The sequence below is a fragment of the Mucor velutinosus genome (assembly GCF_035048745.1).
Source record: "Mucor velutinosus strain NIH1002 chromosome Unknown tig00000093, whole genome shotgun sequence".
NCBI lineage: Eukaryota > Fungi > Mucoromycota > Mucoromycetes > Mucorales > Mucoraceae > Mucor > Mucor velutinosus.
In genome coordinates, this window is record NW_027041907.1 from 1,960,485 (window position 1) to 1,977,422 (window position 16,938).

Here is a 16,938-nt window from a genome sequence, read left to right on the forward strand (position 1 = left end):
GATACAATCAAGGTTTTGATTAAAAAAAATGATGAATTCGTAATAATAAGTCGATGATAATAATCAGTTGTCAACTGTATCTAAAACGAAAGCCAAGAGCTTCTTTATTACAGGGCATCTAGCTTGCTTAAATATGGTAGATCCCTGGTCAATGACTACTACGTTGAGATGGTATATAAATAGCAGGCCACTGGGGCCTTATGGATTGTTGGTATAGCTTGTTGAGAGGCCACCTAAGTCGGTATGTTTCATGTAGTGTAGGTGGATCTCGATATTTTGACATTGGGGAGATTGAATGTATTGTAGTTCCTGAGGCACCTGTGCACACACAATTGACTGGACTTGTAAACATAGATGTGATGTGATACGATAAACATCATCTATGCTGCTACACTGTAAAAGGTGGCTTGAGGAGAAAGTGAATGTAGCCTAAGATGCATGCTTGTATGCAACACATTCAAATTTTAAAATTACTGTATTCGCGTATTTTGAAAAGGAAGATCCGAGCTTTAGAACTAGATAGAGGCATTTATCACTTACGACTCGAGTTCCTTACAATGCAGAACATCAGAGACATCAGACAGTGCCTTACTCTATTTACTTCTTTGGCAACACAACCTAATACGCGTTATGTTTAGGTCAAATTCTGTCCAAACCTAGTCATTTTCAAACACAAATAACTCATGCTACAAAGCGTTGTGGACACTCGGAGCAAGGCCAAACGTCTCTTCTTGGTCACGCTCTACTTATTGATGCTTTATCTCAATTTTTTTTGGGTCATTGCAAATTCATGAAAATTGTCGTTTTTACATGAGTACTAGCAAGGGAAAATTTTTGAAAATCAAGCGATCGCGTTTTTCACCCCAAAAATGAAGACTTTTCCTATGATACATATTAGACCAAACCGATCGTCAAAATGGAATGCAGCACTGAAAGCTCTTTTTATGAGACTTTCATATGCTAAATGTTGTCATATTTACAGAAAACCTGCTTTCGTATTTTTGCAGATTGCTCATTATTTTCGGCCTGAAAGCTAAATGTAATCAGCATCATTCGACGCGCCTTTATTGACTTTATATAAATGCATTAGAAAGTATTACAACGACATTTTTCATAGTTAAATTTAGCAAAAATGTTTAAGGAATGTGAAATCAAGTCGAATTTGAACATGAAACTATCCACTGCACAATTTCAAATTAAAGTGCAGCAGTTGCGGCTGCCACCACGGCAGAAGGCTGAGACCAGATCTACTGGCCGTGACGTCAGTTATGGCACCCTCTCATTTTCCATGCATTCGTTTTTTTATCTTTTTTGCAAAACGCGTTTAGTATCAAACCATATCGATTTGGGAATCCTTTCGATTGACAACAACACTCTAACTTCTGATGACACGGCTTTGTACTTTTAAAAGTACTTGATAATGCTTTATTGAAGTGGAATATAGTAGGTACCATTCGATAACGAACACTAGAAGTCGTAGAATCAGCACTAATCGAATTTGTTTATTAGGTTTCGATAATTTTTTTGCCTGTTTGACGTAGGTGCTTCTGCCATTACTTCTCTGCTATCTCTGTTGTTTGATTCTTTGGTTATTATGTCTGGTAGCTACTTCTGCTGTCTCTATCTATGGCGGCTGCTTCTTTAGTCTTTGCCTGGTCTCTGGTGTCGCTCGTTCTTTGGGTTTTTATGATATTGTTGATGGTCTTGCTGACGGTGTTGCTGACGGTGTTTGCTGATGGTCTTGCTGCTGGTATTGCTGCTGCTGCTAGTCTGGTCTTTTCTGGTCTGCCATCTATGATGTATGCTCGTTCTCTCGTCTATCTCTGATAATTGCTTATGCTCTGGTCTATCTGTGGTGGTGATAAGTGGTAAGTAATTTCTTTGGTCTTTGCCTGCTCTCTGCTGATGGTGTTCGTTCTTTAGTTTTTCTATTGTGCTGCTGCTGCTGCTGCTGCTTATCTGGTCTTTCCTGGTCTGCTGTATTTGGTGCATGCTCGTTCTCAGGTCTGTGTCCGGTGATTGCCCATACTACTCTGGTGTATTTATGGCTGTGGTAAGTGGTAAGTATGTTCTTTCTTCTGGTCGCAATGATGTAAACCTTCTTTGAACGTTTATATTATTGCTTCCTTTCTCGTGATAATGCATTCATGATGTTTGCGTTGTTGCACTTTTTCTTTTTCTTCTTTTTCTTTTGTTGGTAGTGTGTCCTCTGTATCTTTACATGAAACAACAATATTAGTCATCATGTTGTATTGCAAACTTATAATACCACTGTTGCTTTTGTAGTTGTGTGTATTTGTGTCATGTTGCTTTACATCTGACTATTATTACTACCATGCGCGTTGCTCATGTGTGCATTTTTCTTGCAACAGCAACGAGCTTTTTTTTTTAACATCTTTGATGTTGTGTTTGTTATGCTTTTCTTTGAATCGCTTCGTGTGAGTGTATCTTTTTTGCCTACGTACTACTATAGTCTTATAGTATTATGTTCTTTTCTTCTTTCTTTTATTATTATTATGTTTCTTTGAAGCATACCTTTTTTACGTTGTGTGGATGTGCCTATCCCTGAAGCTCAACAAGACCTTATCCGAGGCTAGGAGGTAGATAGGCTGCCTCCACTTGGTTATCGCTACTTACTTTAGCGATGATTGAGGGTCTCAATGCCTGAATTTAAAGCTAGGTGGTGTAAGTAAGGCATGCTCTAGCACCTGGGGGAAATTTGATGATAGTGACGGCTATATTTCTATTATAGCGGCACTTAAAATTTTGCCTCACATTAAAACAGGGGGAAACCCTCGCAAATTTTTTTTTAGGTCAGCGGGGTTTTTGAGCGATTTGATTGGCTAAGAGGTCGAAGCAGCGAAGGTCTACAACCAGTTAATTTCCTATTGATCTGTTATTACTATAGTTTTGTGTTTGTAATAAAATGATATCCAAATAAGTAAAATCTTGAATTTTACTTTATCCAAAAGTACGGTAGTAATCAAGTGCAGTTGCTTAATCTGGCATCCATTACACAGTTTGATGTGATTGAGGTATGTGGTTTAAATTTATTATGTGGAGAACGCTATATACAGTTTAAGAACTACTACTATAGCAACACAATATGGGCTACGATATTATTGATATTGTATCAGTATGTTATTCTTGCAATCACGCCACTGATGAGCAATTGTTCTAGCTGTTGAAACTATAGTGCAAGGTGTTATGGTTTAAGAAGAGCATTTGATTTTTCATTACTGTTAAGCACAAAGAATAAAAAGATTATTATTTGTAGCTTATGAAAAATGTTCGATATTATAAAAACAGAAAAAGACTTATTTGAATAAGAATGCATGCTTATATCCGCGATACTAGCTACGGATACTTTATGTACTACAGACTTGTACTATATATGAGACATGCTATAGACATGCATACGATATGCCATAGACATGCCATATATCCAGATACATGCTAAAGATGTATGCTTAGCGATATACACTCAGATATGTACTATTAATATAGACTAAGAAGACTGTACCTATCGGATACATGCTACTAGATCGATATTAATTATCCTTATGGAAAGGATAGATCAGGGTACTTCGGATGAGAGTCTAATTATTCATCCAGACAGAGCTAAATCATGATTAGCTTGCTGGAGTTGTCTTTTAGCATGATTAGACATTAGTTGATCTGAGTTGACTTATTTGTCAATCTAATTAATAGAACTTTTATCCATTGTTATAGTATATAAGAAGGATCATCTACTTGGCCAGTAGAGAGACTTCAGTTTACTTTACACCTGTCAGTTTGATAATAAAATATACCTTTATCAAGTTGACATTACTGTTTTTTTTATTCTTTTTTTTCCGTGAATTTTAGTCTATCAAGCCTCAAATTCCACAAGGACGACGACGGTGCGCAACAAAGTAATCATGCATCAAGTCATGCAAGCAGAGGGCTTGATCCAGAGGACTACGTTGAGGGCGGAAACCACCTTGGGCAATGTCGAGAGCAGGAGAATGGGCATCCAGTTCAGGCATGAGAGAGAACTCAAACAGTTTGCGCACAACAGAAGTCAGAGAAATAGGCCTATAGTTGGCGGGATCAGAAGCATCGCCTTTCTTAAAAATGGGGAAAACTTGGGCTTGGCGCCAGAGAGCAGGAGTATACGACCATTGGTAACACAGAGTGAACAACAGAGACAACACCGGAGCAATCTCAGAGACCAAGGACTTGACCATCTCAGCTTTAATATGATCTGGACCAGGAGCTTTATGCGTTGGGAGCCGCTGAATGTGAGATACAAGAGTATCAACATCGAACAGTGACAAATCCACAGGCACACAAAAAGGCAGAACAGAGTCAAAAGTGGGAGGAGCAGCAGGACGAGTAGCAGTGGCAAGCAGAGAGCCATCATACACTGAAGCGAGATGAGAACCCATAGCAGAAACAGAAGCAGCAGGACCGTCGGGATGACTGTAGGTAGCAGAAGACTCTTTGTTACGCTTGATGCGCTTGATAGCAGCAGTAGCTTTTGAGAAATCCTTTTCTAGAATACCACAGAACTGTTTCCAGGACCTTCGCTTTGCAGCTTGCACCAGGGAGCGAAACTTGCGATGCGCAACTTTGTATAAGGACCATTTTTCAACTTTGACAATACCAAAGGCATGCCTCCATTGACTATAAGAGTGATCACGTGCAGTAGCAGCATCCTGAATTTCTTGCGTCCAGTACTTCTTCCAATGGCCAGGACGGCCAGATTTCACACCAATAGAACTATCCAGAGATTCATACAAACATTGATTCAGAGAATCGTTGAGTGCATCAATATCTGGACGAACACCAGGAGGAGCAGACACCAAATCAGAAAGAGAATCAACCAGAGGTGCAACAGAAGATCGAAAGGATTCGCGGAGTAAGCCCAAGGGCTTCTCTTTCGTCAATTTCGAGAGCTTCCATTGACGCCGAGGAGCCAGAACAGAATCACCAGGAGCCACAGTGTCATCAAGAGGTGGCACATACCCGAAAGTAAGTGACATCAATCGATGGTCAGAACCAAGAGACAGATCAGACTCAACCACCAGTTGAGGATTCACCAAAGCAACATCACCAATATTTGTCAAAAACAAATCAATGATACTACTCAATTCTTGCTGCTGCCGAAAAGAAGAGTACGTCGTAACACCAAAAGCCAAAGACGCATTGAGCACGGACAAGCAATGTTCATCAAACCAAGGTTTAAGAGCATTACCACGAGCATTAGAGATAGCATCGCCAGTGAGAGAACCCAACCGAGCGTTGAAATCGCCACATAGAATAGTATCCCTAGTCATAGGTAATGAACTAAGGGCCGAGAGCACCTTATCAGATGATAAGGGTGGAGGTAAGTATACACAATGGACCGTAAGGGAGCCAACCTTAAGAGACAGAGTATGCGGATTATAGGATGGGAGTTGATAGACAGGGTAAGAACAGGAAGGAGAGACAAAAGCAGTAATACCACCAGAACCACGGTTGAAGGCACCAGGTACTTTCGAACCGTAAAGATGGTATTGGGACCAATCTGTAGGAAAAGAGCCAGAAGTTAGCCAGGTTTCAGTAACCAGCAAGACATGAGTATCCAGGACATGAGAGAGAACATCGTGAATCACTGATTGACGAAGACCATTGGCATTCCAAAGAGAGAGAGAGACAAATAAGGAGTGGACAGGGTTATCATTTTGGGTATACAGTATCGAGGACTCAGTGGTGGAACACATTATTGTTCCATAGCAGAATCTTCATTGGCAGAGTCAGCATTAATCTTGCGACGGAACAAGAAGTTAGCCCTCTTGGGTTCCTTCTTTGCGAAGCGTTGAATGGCATCACCAACAGAAACAGAAAGGTCTTCGTCACAAATCCAGCCTTGCTCAACAAAGTACTTACCAACACCACTGACATTCAGAGGACGTAGGAAAGCTAAGGTTTGCAGACACCGAGTAGCAGTAAATTCCATGATCAAAACAGTACGTTGATCCAGAGTCAAAGAGTCATACTTCGGATCAGCTATGTTAGCAGGGTCCAAAGGGTCAAAGTCGAAGAAGAATTCAGCCTCACAAGCCTCCAAAAGTGCAGTAAAATCCTGAACATATTGCACATGCACCAAGATGCCAATAACATCGGATGCTGGGAAACAGATGTCAAGCACACGACCCAAATCAACGCCGGCTTTGCGCAAGAGAGAGCGAACTTCAGAGCGTGCAATCTTCTTAGATCTACCAATATAAACATATTGGTAACCTTGAGGACCTTTACGAGCAGCAGTTGTAAAGGCGCGACCAATAGCAAGACGCTTCTTAGCTTGCTTAGCTTCAGTAGCAGGATCAGGAAGAGTAGCAGCAGCCTTTGCGACATTTGCATAGCTAGGTGATTTAGTAGCCTTAGTATTCATAGAGCCAGTAGTAGTTTTGAGGGTTGACCCCTCTACCGCCGTGGGCCGACTCGAACCAGAGGGGACCACGTGACCGGAGACTGCACCCTGCAATTTTTGAATTGCAAGGTCCTTGTCCTGTAAAAGTTTTTTCAACTCTGAATTCTCTTTTTCCAGAGTATCTAAACGAGCAAGAAGACCATCATGTTCGTTGACGCGAGCAGTAACCGAGGTAAGTTGTTCTTGGAGCTGATTAAGAATCATTTGAAGCTGATTCATATCCATACCCTGTAGATTGGTGGCCATGACGGAGAATATTTTTTTATAAATTTGAAAATTTTTAAAAAAATATCAAGGAGGTGTTCGACAAATTTGAAACTATAACACAATAAACTGTTACCAAAGGCAAGCAAAGTTGTGTAATTTCGAGTTGTTGGAGTTGGTAGTTATCGAGGAAATACGTTTTTTCTAGTCTGGAACAACTTTTTTCCGAAAACGGTGGCAAAAAGTGTTGAAAAACGGAAAGAGATGCCTAGCTAGCTCAGTTTAATATTGGATTTTATTTATTTACAATTGTAGTCAACTGCGGAATCGGTATGATCATATGTTGCAAGACTAACAGTGATTCGGCGGGAAAAAGCATGTTTAAATTAAAGGTTGAGGGGAGCTGCTAACGGGAGGGGACCAGTAATGAAAACGGCATCAAAACCCACCAGAGAAGAGGAGAAACAGAAGGAAGAAAGGCAATGGCCGCGCCGCAAGACGGGGGAGACGAACAGGACTCAAGGTAGAAACCGGCCAGACGCACCGCAGCACACCTAAACGTGCAAGCACAAATACCGAGTAACATGCCAGGTTAGAAAGGCGGAAAATATGGATGCGAAGGTGGGATTCGAACCCACGACCTCTCGGCATACTCACTGCTTCCGCATGAAGCTCTAACCAAGTGAGCCATTCAAGCATCCATGCCTAGCTAGCTCAGTTTAAAGATTGTTTTTATTTATATACGATGTTTTATAATTGGGCACTCGGTATGAGCATATGCCATAAAACTAGTAACTATATAGACTAAAGAAAGAAAACCTCAACAGAGACAACGGAAAAGATGAGGAAAAAAGTTTGAGATGGCAGTAAAAGAGCAGAAGACTACTTGTAGTGGCACGATTGATCTTGAGGGATGAACCAACGGATGGGAACTTTGATTTGACTTACCACCGAGGCACCGCACAAAGAAAACAATCGGCCAAACGTTCATCTCAGTTAGCCATGAGAGGGAGGATAGAACCACAATGATCCGGGATCAGGATCAGGGGCGATAGTAGCCAAAGGGTGGACCAGACAGTCGATTGCATGAAGCAAAGATAGTAACGCAGACCAGTATACTGGAGGACCAGCAGAACCACTTATAGGCAGCATGTTCAGGGCATTGTCAATGGCATGTACACCAGGAGGAGCAGCAGGCAGAGCATCCCACAGATCACGATCCAAAGCACGACATTGAGGGAAGTGATTTCGAGAGATGAAAGATCCATCCATGCAGGGACATTCCTCACGCATGTTTGCAAAACGACCAAGACGCCAACGAACCAAACGACTACGAGCAGATCGACCAATAGGTAAGTAGAGTATGGGATCAGGGCGAGAGACAGAAGGACGGCACGCACGAAGCAGAACATGTTTACCAGTAGTAGTAGCAGCAGCCAGTTGTTGGTCAACCTGATCTTGCCAGAAGTCAGAGAAGTGAGCCTTGAGACCAGCAAATGAAGGGACAGGGTCAGGCAGAGATCTATACAAACTGTTTTCACAGATGTACCGATCCAGTCGAGTGTACGACAGAGCACCACGAAGAACCACCACAAGACTATCCTCAGGTAGAGTAGCAGAACGAAGAGCATACCTAGTTGCCAAGACATTATACCGATGTTTCATTGAAGGGAGACAGGTAATGTGCTTAGCAACGTTGAACCAGGAACCACCCACGAACATACCAACCAGCCGGTTTTGGAGCTTGTCAAGAGCCTCAAAGGTACGATAGTCAAGATGAGATATAGCGAGGCCATACTCATTCTTGGGTCTAACGAAAGCCTTGTACAGACGAGAACAGAGCAGCAGAGAGAAACCATTACGGTTGACACCAACAGAGTTCAGCAGAGCCATAACCTTGACAGCACCAGCGGACCGCAGAGACAAGATACTAGGAGCATGTAGCCCTTTATATCGAAACGGCATACCAAGATACACAAACTCATCTACCACCGGCAGCGGCTCATTGTAGAGAGTAAGACGAGCATCAGAGAGGGCAGCAGGAGAACCGAGCACAGCACATTTAGATGGCTTCCACCTATAACCAAGACAGACAGAGTGTTCAGCAGCAAGATCCAACATAGACTGGACACCAGACAAAGACCCAAAGATAGCAACGTCATCGGCAAAGAGCAAGCTATTGATGGCAATAGGACGACTAGCACCAGGAGGACTGACCATCGTAGCACCAGTATCAACAGAACGCAAAAGATTCGGTAAGGAATTGATATACAACGAATACAAATGAGGACTGAGTACTGAGCCTTGAAGTACACCAGTAACAGGAGAGAAAGCAGCAGAGGTATGATTAGCAATCAAGACTGAGACTGAGACATCGTCAAACATGTTCATCAAAAGACCCAGAACAGGACGAGGAAGTGTAGAACCAGACAGGGCTTGCCATATAACCCTACGATCGACAGTATCATAAGCAGACTTGATATCCAAGAAAGCCACCACAGGATAGCGACGGTGAGTCAGAAAGTAATCATGCATCAAGTCATGCAAGCAGAGGGCTTGATCCAGAGGACTACGTTGAGGACGGAAGCCACCTTGAGCAATATCCAGAGCAGGGGGCCTAGCTAGCTCAGTTTAAAGATTGTTTTTATTTATAAGAAATTTAATGGGCACTCGATGTGAGCATAGCCTAACTTCAAGAACAAATATAGAGCAAGTAACTAAAAAAACCCCTCCAGAGCACTTTCAAAGGGACAAAAAATGCAGTGACAAGAGTACAGGACATGGAGACTAGTGGTGCTCACATTGAGGATCTCGAGGGACAACCAACGGATGGGAACTTTGATAATGACTTACCACCGAGGAGCCGCACGTAGAAAACAACAATGGAACATGTTCATCCCTGTCAGATCAACCAGTACTGGAGTACCAAAGAGACGCTGGATCTGGATCCGGAGCAATGACAGCCAGAGGATGCACAAGGCAATCGATAGCATACAGGAGGTTCAGTAGAGCAGGCCAGAAATCAGGAGGACCGGCAGAGGCATTAGTGGGCAAGCAATTAAGAGCATGGTCAATACGGTGCACACCAGGTGGAGCAGGCGGCAAGGCATCGATCAAGTCAGGATCAAGAGCACGACAGTACAAAAAGTGATCACGAGAGATGTGAACACCTGCAGGTGACATACATGGGCACTCCTCTCGCATGTTTGTGAAACGACCAAGGCGCCAACGGACCAAACGACTTCGAGCAATACGACCAAGAGGCAGGTAAAGTATGGGATCAGGCCTCATGGTGTCAGGACGACAAGCACGAAGCAAAGTATGACGACCAGTGACAGCAGCAGCAGAGAGCTGGAGATCAACCTGATCTTGCCAATAGGCAGCAAAGGTAGTGCGCAAGCCAGCAGAAGAAGGAACAGGGTCAGGCAGCGACTGATACAGAGGGTTTTCACATATAAAACGATCCAACCTTGTATAGTGCAAATGGGCACGAAGCAGAACCAGCAGACAATCGTCAGGCAGAGTATCAGCACGCAGAGCAAAACGGGTAGCCAGGACATTGTAGCGATGTTTGATACTGGGAAGACAGGTAATGTGCTTGGCGACATTAACCCAAGTACTACCCACAAACATGCCAACAAGTCGGTTTTGCAAAGTATCCATAGCAGTAAAATCACGAGCAGAGAGATGGGAGATGGCCAGACCATATTCAAGCTTAGGACGAATAAATGTCCTGTACAGGCGAGAGGAGAGCAGCAAAGAGAAACCATTGCGGTTGACACCAACAGAGTTTAACAGAGCCATGGTCTTGACAGCACCAGCAGAACGCAGAGACAGAATACCAGGAGCATGTAGGCCTTTGTATCGGAATGGCATACCAAGGTATGTAAATTCGTCAACGACAGGCAGAGCTTCATTGTAAAGTACCAGAGGAGAACCAGCAAGAGCAGCAGCAGTACCAAGCACAGCACATTTGGAAGGCTTCCACCTATATCCAAGAGAGACAGAATGACCAGCAGCAAGATCCAACATACGCTGAACCTCAGACTTTGAACCAAAGACAGCCACATCATCAGCGAACAGGAGACTATTGATAGCAATAGGAGCATCAGCACCAGGCACAGGCAGCATAGTAGCACCAGTAGCACCAGAACGCAAAAGACTTGGTAAAGAGTTGATATACAACGAGTACAAGTGAGGACTGAGCACTGAGCCTTGCAGAACACCAGTGACAGGAGAGAAGGCAGTCGAGTTGTGATTAGCAATCAAGACAGAGACAGACACATCATCAAACATGTTGATCAACAGACCCAGAACAGCACGAGGAAGACTAGAACCAGCCAAAGCAGACCAGATAACACGACGATCGACTGTGTCATATGCTGACTTGATATCCAAGAAAGCGACAACAGGACGACGACGGTGCGCAACAAAGTAATCATGCATCAAGTCATGCAAGCAGAGGGCTTGATCCAGAGGACTACGTTGAGGGCGGAAACCACCTTGGGCAATGTCAAGGGCAGGAGAATGGGCATCCAGCTCAGGCATGAGAGAGAACTCAAACAGTTTGCGCACAACAGAAGTCAGAGAAATAGGCCTATAGTTGGCGGGATCAGAAGCATCACCTTTCTTGAAGATGGGGAAGACTTGGGCATGACGCCAGAGAGCAGGAGTATACGACCATTGGTAACACAGAGTGAACAACAGAGACAACACCGGAGCAATCTCAGAGACCAAGGACTTGAGCATCTCAGCTTTAATATGATCTGGACCAGGAGCTTTATGTGTTGGGAGCCGCTGAATGTGAGATACAAGAGTATCAACATCGAACAGTGACAAATCCACAGGCACACAAAAAGGCAGAACAGAGTCAAAAGTGGGGGGAGCAGCAGGACGAGTAGCAGTGGCAAGCAGAGAGCCATCATACACCGAAGCGAGATGAGAACCCATAGCAGTGACAGAAGCAGCAGGACCGTCGGGATGACTGTAGGTAGCAGAAGACTCTTTGTTACGCTTGATGCGCTTGATAGCAGCAGTAGCTTTTGAGAAATCCTTTTCTAGAATACCACAGAACTGTTTCCAGGACCTTCGCTTTGCAGCTTGCACCAGGGAGCGAAACTTGCGATGCGCAATTTTGTATAAGGACCATTTTTCAACTTTGACAATACCAAAGGCATGCCTCCATTGACTATAAGAGTGATCACGTACAGTAGCAGCATCCTGAATTTCTTGCGTCCAGTACTTCTTCCAATGGCCAGGACGACCAGATTTCACACCAATAGAACTATCCAGAGATTCATACAAACATTGATTCAAAGAATCGTTGAGTGCATCAATATCTGGACGAACACCAGGAGGAGCAGACACCAAACCAGAAAGAGTACCAACCAGAGGAGCAACAGAAGATCGAAAGGATTCACGGAGTAAGCCCAAAGGCTTCTCTTTCGTCAATTTCGAGAGCTTCCATTGACGCCGAGGAGCCAGAACAGAATCACCAGGAGCCACAGTGTCATCGAGAGGTGGCACATACCCGAAAGTAAGTGACATCAATCGATGGTCAGAACCAAGAGACAGATCAGACTCAACCACCAGTTGAGGATTCACCAAAGCAACATCACCAATATTTGTCAAAAACAAATCAATGATACTACTCAATTCTTGTTGCTGCCGAAAAGAAGAGTACGTCGTAACACCAAAAGCCAAAGACGCATTGAGTACAGACAAGCAGTGTTCATCAAACCAAGGTTTGAGAGCATTACCACGAGCATTAGAGATAGCATCACCAGTGAGAGAACCCAACCGAGCATTGAAATCGCCACATAGAATAGTATCCCTAGTCATAGGTAATGAACTAAGGGCCGAGAGCACCTTATCAGATGATAAGGGTGGAGGTAAGTATACACAATGGACCGTAAGGGAGCCAACCTTAAGGGACAAAGTATGCGGATTATAGGATGGGAGTTGATAGACAGAGTAAGGACAGGAAGGAGAGACAAAAGCAGTAATACCACCAGAACCACGGTTGAAGGCACCAGGTACTTTCGAACCGTAAAGATGGTATTGGGACCAATCTGTAGGAAAAGAGCCAGAAGTTAGCCAGGTTTCAGTAACCAGCAAGACATGAGTATCCAGGACATGAGAGAGAACATCGTGAATCACTGATTGACGAAGACCATTGGCATTCCAAAGAGAGAGAGAGACAAATAAGGAGTGGACAGGGTTATCATTTTGGGTATACAGTATCGAGGACTCAGTGGTGGAACACATTATTGTTCCATAGCAGAATCTTCATTGGCAGAGTCAGCATTAATCTTGCGACGGAACAAGAAGTTAGCCCTCTTGGGTTCCTTCTTTGCAAAGCGTTGAATGGCATCACCAACAGAAACAGAAAGGTCTTCGTCACAAATCCAGCCTTGCTCAACAAAGTACTTACCAACACCACTGACATTCAGAGGACGTAGGAAAGCTAAGGTTTGCAGACACCGAGCAGCAGTAAATTCCATGATCAAAGCAGTACGTTGATCCAGAGTCAAAGAGTCATACTTAGGATCAGCTATGTTAGCAGGGTCCAAAGGGTCAAAGTCGAAGAAGAATTCAGCCTCACAAGCCTCCAAAAGTGCAGTAAAATCCTGAACATATTGCACATGCACCAGGATGCCAATAACATCGGATGCTGGGAAACAGATGTCAAGCACACGACCCAAATCAACGCCGGCTTTGCGCAAGAGAGAGCGAACTTCAGAGCGTGCAATCTTCTTAGATCTACCAATATAAACATATTGGTAACCTTGAGGACCTTTACGAGCAGCAGTTGTAAAGGCGCGACCAATAGCAAGACGCTTCTTAGCTTGCTTAGCTTCAGTAGCAGGATCAGGAAGAGTAGCAGCAGCCTTTGCGACATTTGCATAGCTAGGTGATTTAGTAGCCTTAGTATTCATAGAGCCAGTAGTAGTTTTGAGGGTTGACCCCTCTACCGCCGTGGGCCGACTCGAACCAGAGGGGACCACGTGACCGGAGACTGCACCCTGCAATTTTTGAATTGCAAGGTCCTTGTCCTGTAAAAGTTTTTTCAACTCTGAATTCTCTTTTTCCAGAGTATCTAAACGAGCAAGAAGACCATCATGTTCGTTGACGCGAGCAGTAACCGAGGTAAGTTGTTCTTGGAGCTGATTAAGAATCATTTGAAGCTGATTCATATCCATACCCTGTAGATTGGTGGCCATGACGGAGAATATTTTTTTATAAATTTGAAAATTTTTAAAAAAATATCAAGGAGGTGTTCGACAAATTTGAAACTATAACACAATAAACTGTTACCAAAGGCAAGCAAAGTTGTGTAATTTCGAGTTGTTGGAGTTGGTAGTTATCGAGGAAATACGTTTTTTCTAGTCTGGAACAACTTTTTTCCGAAAACGGTGGCAAAAAGTGTTGAAAAACGGAAAGAGATGCCTAGCTAGCTCAATCGGTAGAGCGTGAGACTCTTAATCTCAAGGTTGGGGGTTCGACCCCCCCGTTGGGCTCTTTTTTCTTTTTACTTAACGGTGTAACGTCTCACACTCTCATTTCTGAGTTACGCAAGGAGTTGGTATTGTTGTCAGGTACACACAAACTTTCTGTGTAACCTTTTTAGTACAAATATCAAATCAGTTTGCAAACCAATAAAGATCATCCTTTATCTCAATTCTATTCTTTTATATACATTGTTCCAAATTAACTTTGGTTTTGTAAGTGAATCTCTCTTTTTGCTGTAAATTACCTACACTATCGAATAAACTACGCTTCCTGCTTACTATATTGGATCCTACTTCTGTTGTTATAATTTGACATTAAACTCTTAAATGCTTCCTATATTCGAATATACTCTGAACCCTATCTCAAGAATTACAAATCAGTTACCACTCAGTCTCGTATTATTTTGACAGATGTCAATTCAAACTCTTAAACATCTCTCCTTTCTAATGGAAGCACACAAATGGGAAGCAACCCCACATTATTCAACCTTTCATCCTCCAGTAACATTATTAATATCAGCATCCACCACCATCCTTCAACAACAAATATAGCTTTCCAGCTATAAAAATCGTTCAAGCTTTTAGGATCACTAAATGTATCACAATCAATTGTAGAAGGATCAGCCCTTCATTACAAATTATATCATATAGAAATAGAATTCAGGACACATAATCCATAGAATCAATTTAATATAAATATTCAAATGATATTAAACAATAAAACATTATCTTATTCCTACCTAAATACATATCTATATAGCTCTATATCTTATTGTCTTTGTTATTTCATTGAGCTTATCAATCATAAGATCCCTTGAATCCTTTGTATACATTAACACCTCGATTCATTGTACTTTATCTACTTTTATCACTTTATTTACACATCCCTTTCCTTATTTCTATATTCGTTACTAGTTAGACAACTATAAACCTGTTGCTCATTTCTATAGACGAATCTGCTTTGGCTATTTATCTATATATTTACTCTATCTCCACTCTTACTATTCACACCACAAAAAAAACTACTTTGTACCAGTGTGAGACGTTGCACTGTTAAGTAAAAAGAAAAAAAGAGCCCAACGGGGGGGTCGAACCCCCAACCTTGAGATTAAGAGTCTCACGCTCTACCGATTGAGCTAGCTAGGCATGGATGCTTGAATGGCTCACTTGGTTAGAGCTTCATGCGGAAGCAGTGAGTATGCCGAGAGGTCGTGGGTTCGAATCCCACCTTCGCATCCATATTTTCCGCCTTTCTAACCTGGCATGTTACTCGGTATTTGTGCTTGCACGTTTAGGTGTGCTGCGGTGCGTCTGGCCGGTTTCTACCTTGAGTCCTGTTCGTCTCCCCCGTCTTGCGGCGCGGCCATTGCCATTCCTCCCTCTGTTTCTCCTCCTCCCTGGTGGGTTTTGATGCCGTTTACTTTATTGGTCCCCTCCCTTTAGCAGCTTCCCTCAACCTTTAATTTTAAACATGCTTTTTCCCGCCGAATCACTGTTAGTCTTGCAACATATGATCATACCGATTCCGCAGTTGACTACAATTGTAAATAAATAAAATCCAATATTAAACTGAGCTAGCTAGGCATCTCTTTCCGTTTTTCATCACTTTTTGCCACCCTCTCCGTAAAAAGTCTCCTTAGAATCACGAAAAACGCTATTTTCCCAACAATCAGCAACTCAATCAACTCCAAAACTATACCAGTATACTTGCCTTTAGTCTCTGTCTATTGTGTTATAGTTTCAAGTTTATTGAACATCTCCTTCATATTTTTTTGGATCTTCAACAATTTCTAAAAAAATAATCAGCAATATGCCCGAGTTTCAGCACCCAACTGATATGAATCAGGTTACTGTTATCATGCAACAGTTACAACAACAACTTGCCTCTCTCTCTGAACGTGTTAATCAACATGATGGTATTTTGGCTCGTCTCGATGCTTTGGAAAAGGAAAACCAAGCCTTGAAAAATTTTTACACGACAAGGATCTGGTCATTGAAAAATTGCAAGCCACGTCACAGGATTCTGTTACAAGCACCCCCATCAAAGGGGCATCTGGATCCACCACCTCTGCTACTGCCACCACTGATTCTGGTACTATTAGCTATTCTGCTATAGCTAAGAAGGCTGCACATCGCCCTGATCCAACTAAAGCTGCTAAGAGAAAGTTGGCTGCTGGTCGTCTCTTCAAAACGTCTGCTGCTAAGGGTCCCCAAGGATATCAATATGTATATATTGGTAGATCTGGTAAGATCTTACGCTCTGAAATTCGACGCACTCTCAAGGCCATTGGGGTGGATACGTCTCGTATCCTCGACATCAACTTCCCTGCCTCCGAAGCTATTGGTATTCTCCTGCATACCCAATATGTTGCTGAATTCTTGGCTCTGCTCCGTGCAAGTGAATCGGAAATATTGGAGGATTTTGACCCGTTGAATCCTGCTAATATTGCCGACCCAAAGTACGATGCCTACTCTGAACACGATCGAATGGATCTTATTGCTGAGATGGTCAATGCTCGCAGCGTAGATGCTCTGTCCCATATCCGCCCACTTAATGTGAGTAGTGTTGGCCGTTGGTTCCTAGATCTTGGATGGATAGGTCAAGCCGAACTGGACGAGGCTGTTGCTGGTGCTATGGACCGACTAAAGGAAAAAGACCCTAAAAAGGCTGCTTTCTTGTTCAAGCGTCGCCGCGATACTTCCACTGATTCTGAAATGGAGATCTAATGTCTCTTAACAATGAATCATGGTCTGGTAATTTGAATA

General features: G+C 43.0%; 7 protein-coding genes and 2 non-coding genes across 9 annotated transcripts; 2 read left to right on the forward strand and 7 right to left on the reverse strand.

Moving 5' to 3' along the window:
- Nucleotides 1–1,641: 1,641 nt before the first annotated feature.
- CCR4_1 (Glucose-repressible alcohol dehydrogenase transcriptional effector) lies at nt 1,642–1,992 on the reverse strand (the record flags this gene model as incomplete). Its single annotated transcript, XM_064821761.1, has 1 exon — nt 1,642–1,992. The coding sequence occupies one exon, from the start codon at nt 1,990–1,992 to the stop codon at nt 1,642–1,644; it is 351 nt and encodes a 116-aa protein (XP_064681447.1).
- Nucleotides 1,993–3,878: 1,886 nt separating this feature from the next.
- On the reverse strand, nt 3,879–5,321 carry KOG1 (Target of rapamycin complex 1 subunit kog1; the record flags this gene model as incomplete). The annotated part of the gene is made up of 1 exon (XM_064821762.1): nt 3,879–5,321. One exon carries the CDS (start codon nt 5,319–5,321, stop codon nt 3,879–3,881), a length of 1,443 nt encoding a protein of 480 aa, XP_064681448.1.
- A 425-nt stretch (nt 5,322–5,746) lies between these two features.
- Nucleotides 5,747–6,703, reverse strand: ATC70_002386 (uncharacterized protein; the record flags this gene model as incomplete). The annotated part of the gene is made up of 1 exon (XM_064821763.1): nt 5,747–6,703. The coding sequence occupies one exon, from the start codon at nt 6,701–6,703 to the stop codon at nt 5,747–5,749; it is 957 nt and encodes a 318-aa protein (XP_064681449.1).
- Nucleotides 6,704–7,657: 954 nt separating this feature from the next.
- Nucleotides 7,658–9,344, reverse strand: ATC70_002387 (uncharacterized protein; the record flags this gene model as incomplete). The annotated part of the gene is made up of 2 exons (XM_064821764.1): nt 7,658–9,282; nt 9,332–9,344. 2 exons carry the CDS (start codon nt 9,342–9,344, stop codon nt 7,658–7,660), a joined length of 1,638 nt encoding a protein of 545 aa, XP_064681450.1.
- Nucleotides 9,345–9,568: 224 nt separating this feature from the next.
- Nucleotides 9,569–12,502, reverse strand: ATC70_002388 (uncharacterized protein; the record flags this gene model as incomplete). Its single annotated transcript, XM_064821765.1, has 1 exon — nt 9,569–12,502. One exon carries the CDS (start codon nt 12,500–12,502, stop codon nt 9,569–9,571), a length of 2,934 nt encoding a protein of 977 aa, XP_064681451.1.
- Nucleotides 12,503–12,927: 425 nt separating this feature from the next.
- On the reverse strand, nt 12,928–13,884 carry ATC70_002389 (uncharacterized protein; the record flags this gene model as incomplete). Its single annotated transcript, XM_064821766.1, has 1 exon — nt 12,928–13,884. The coding sequence occupies one exon, from the start codon at nt 13,882–13,884 to the stop codon at nt 12,928–12,930; it is 957 nt and encodes a 318-aa protein (XP_064681452.1).
- A 224-nt stretch (nt 13,885–14,108) lies between these two features.
- ATC70_002390 lies at nt 14,109–14,181 on the forward strand. Its single transcript has one exon. It is a non-coding gene; the product is annotated as a tRNA-Lys (tRNA).
- Nucleotides 14,182–15,245: 1,064 nt separating this feature from the next.
- Nucleotides 15,246–15,318, reverse strand: ATC70_002391. Its single transcript has one exon. It is a non-coding gene; the product is annotated as a tRNA-Lys (tRNA).
- A 664-nt stretch (nt 15,319–15,982) lies between these two features.
- Nucleotides 15,983–16,899, forward strand: ATC70_002392 (uncharacterized protein; the record flags this gene model as incomplete). The annotated part of the gene is made up of 2 exons (XM_064821767.1): nt 15,983–16,161; nt 16,206–16,899. 2 exons carry the CDS (start codon nt 15,983–15,985, stop codon nt 16,897–16,899), a joined length of 873 nt encoding a protein of 290 aa, XP_064681453.1.
- Nucleotides 16,900–16,938: the final 39 nt, after the last annotated feature.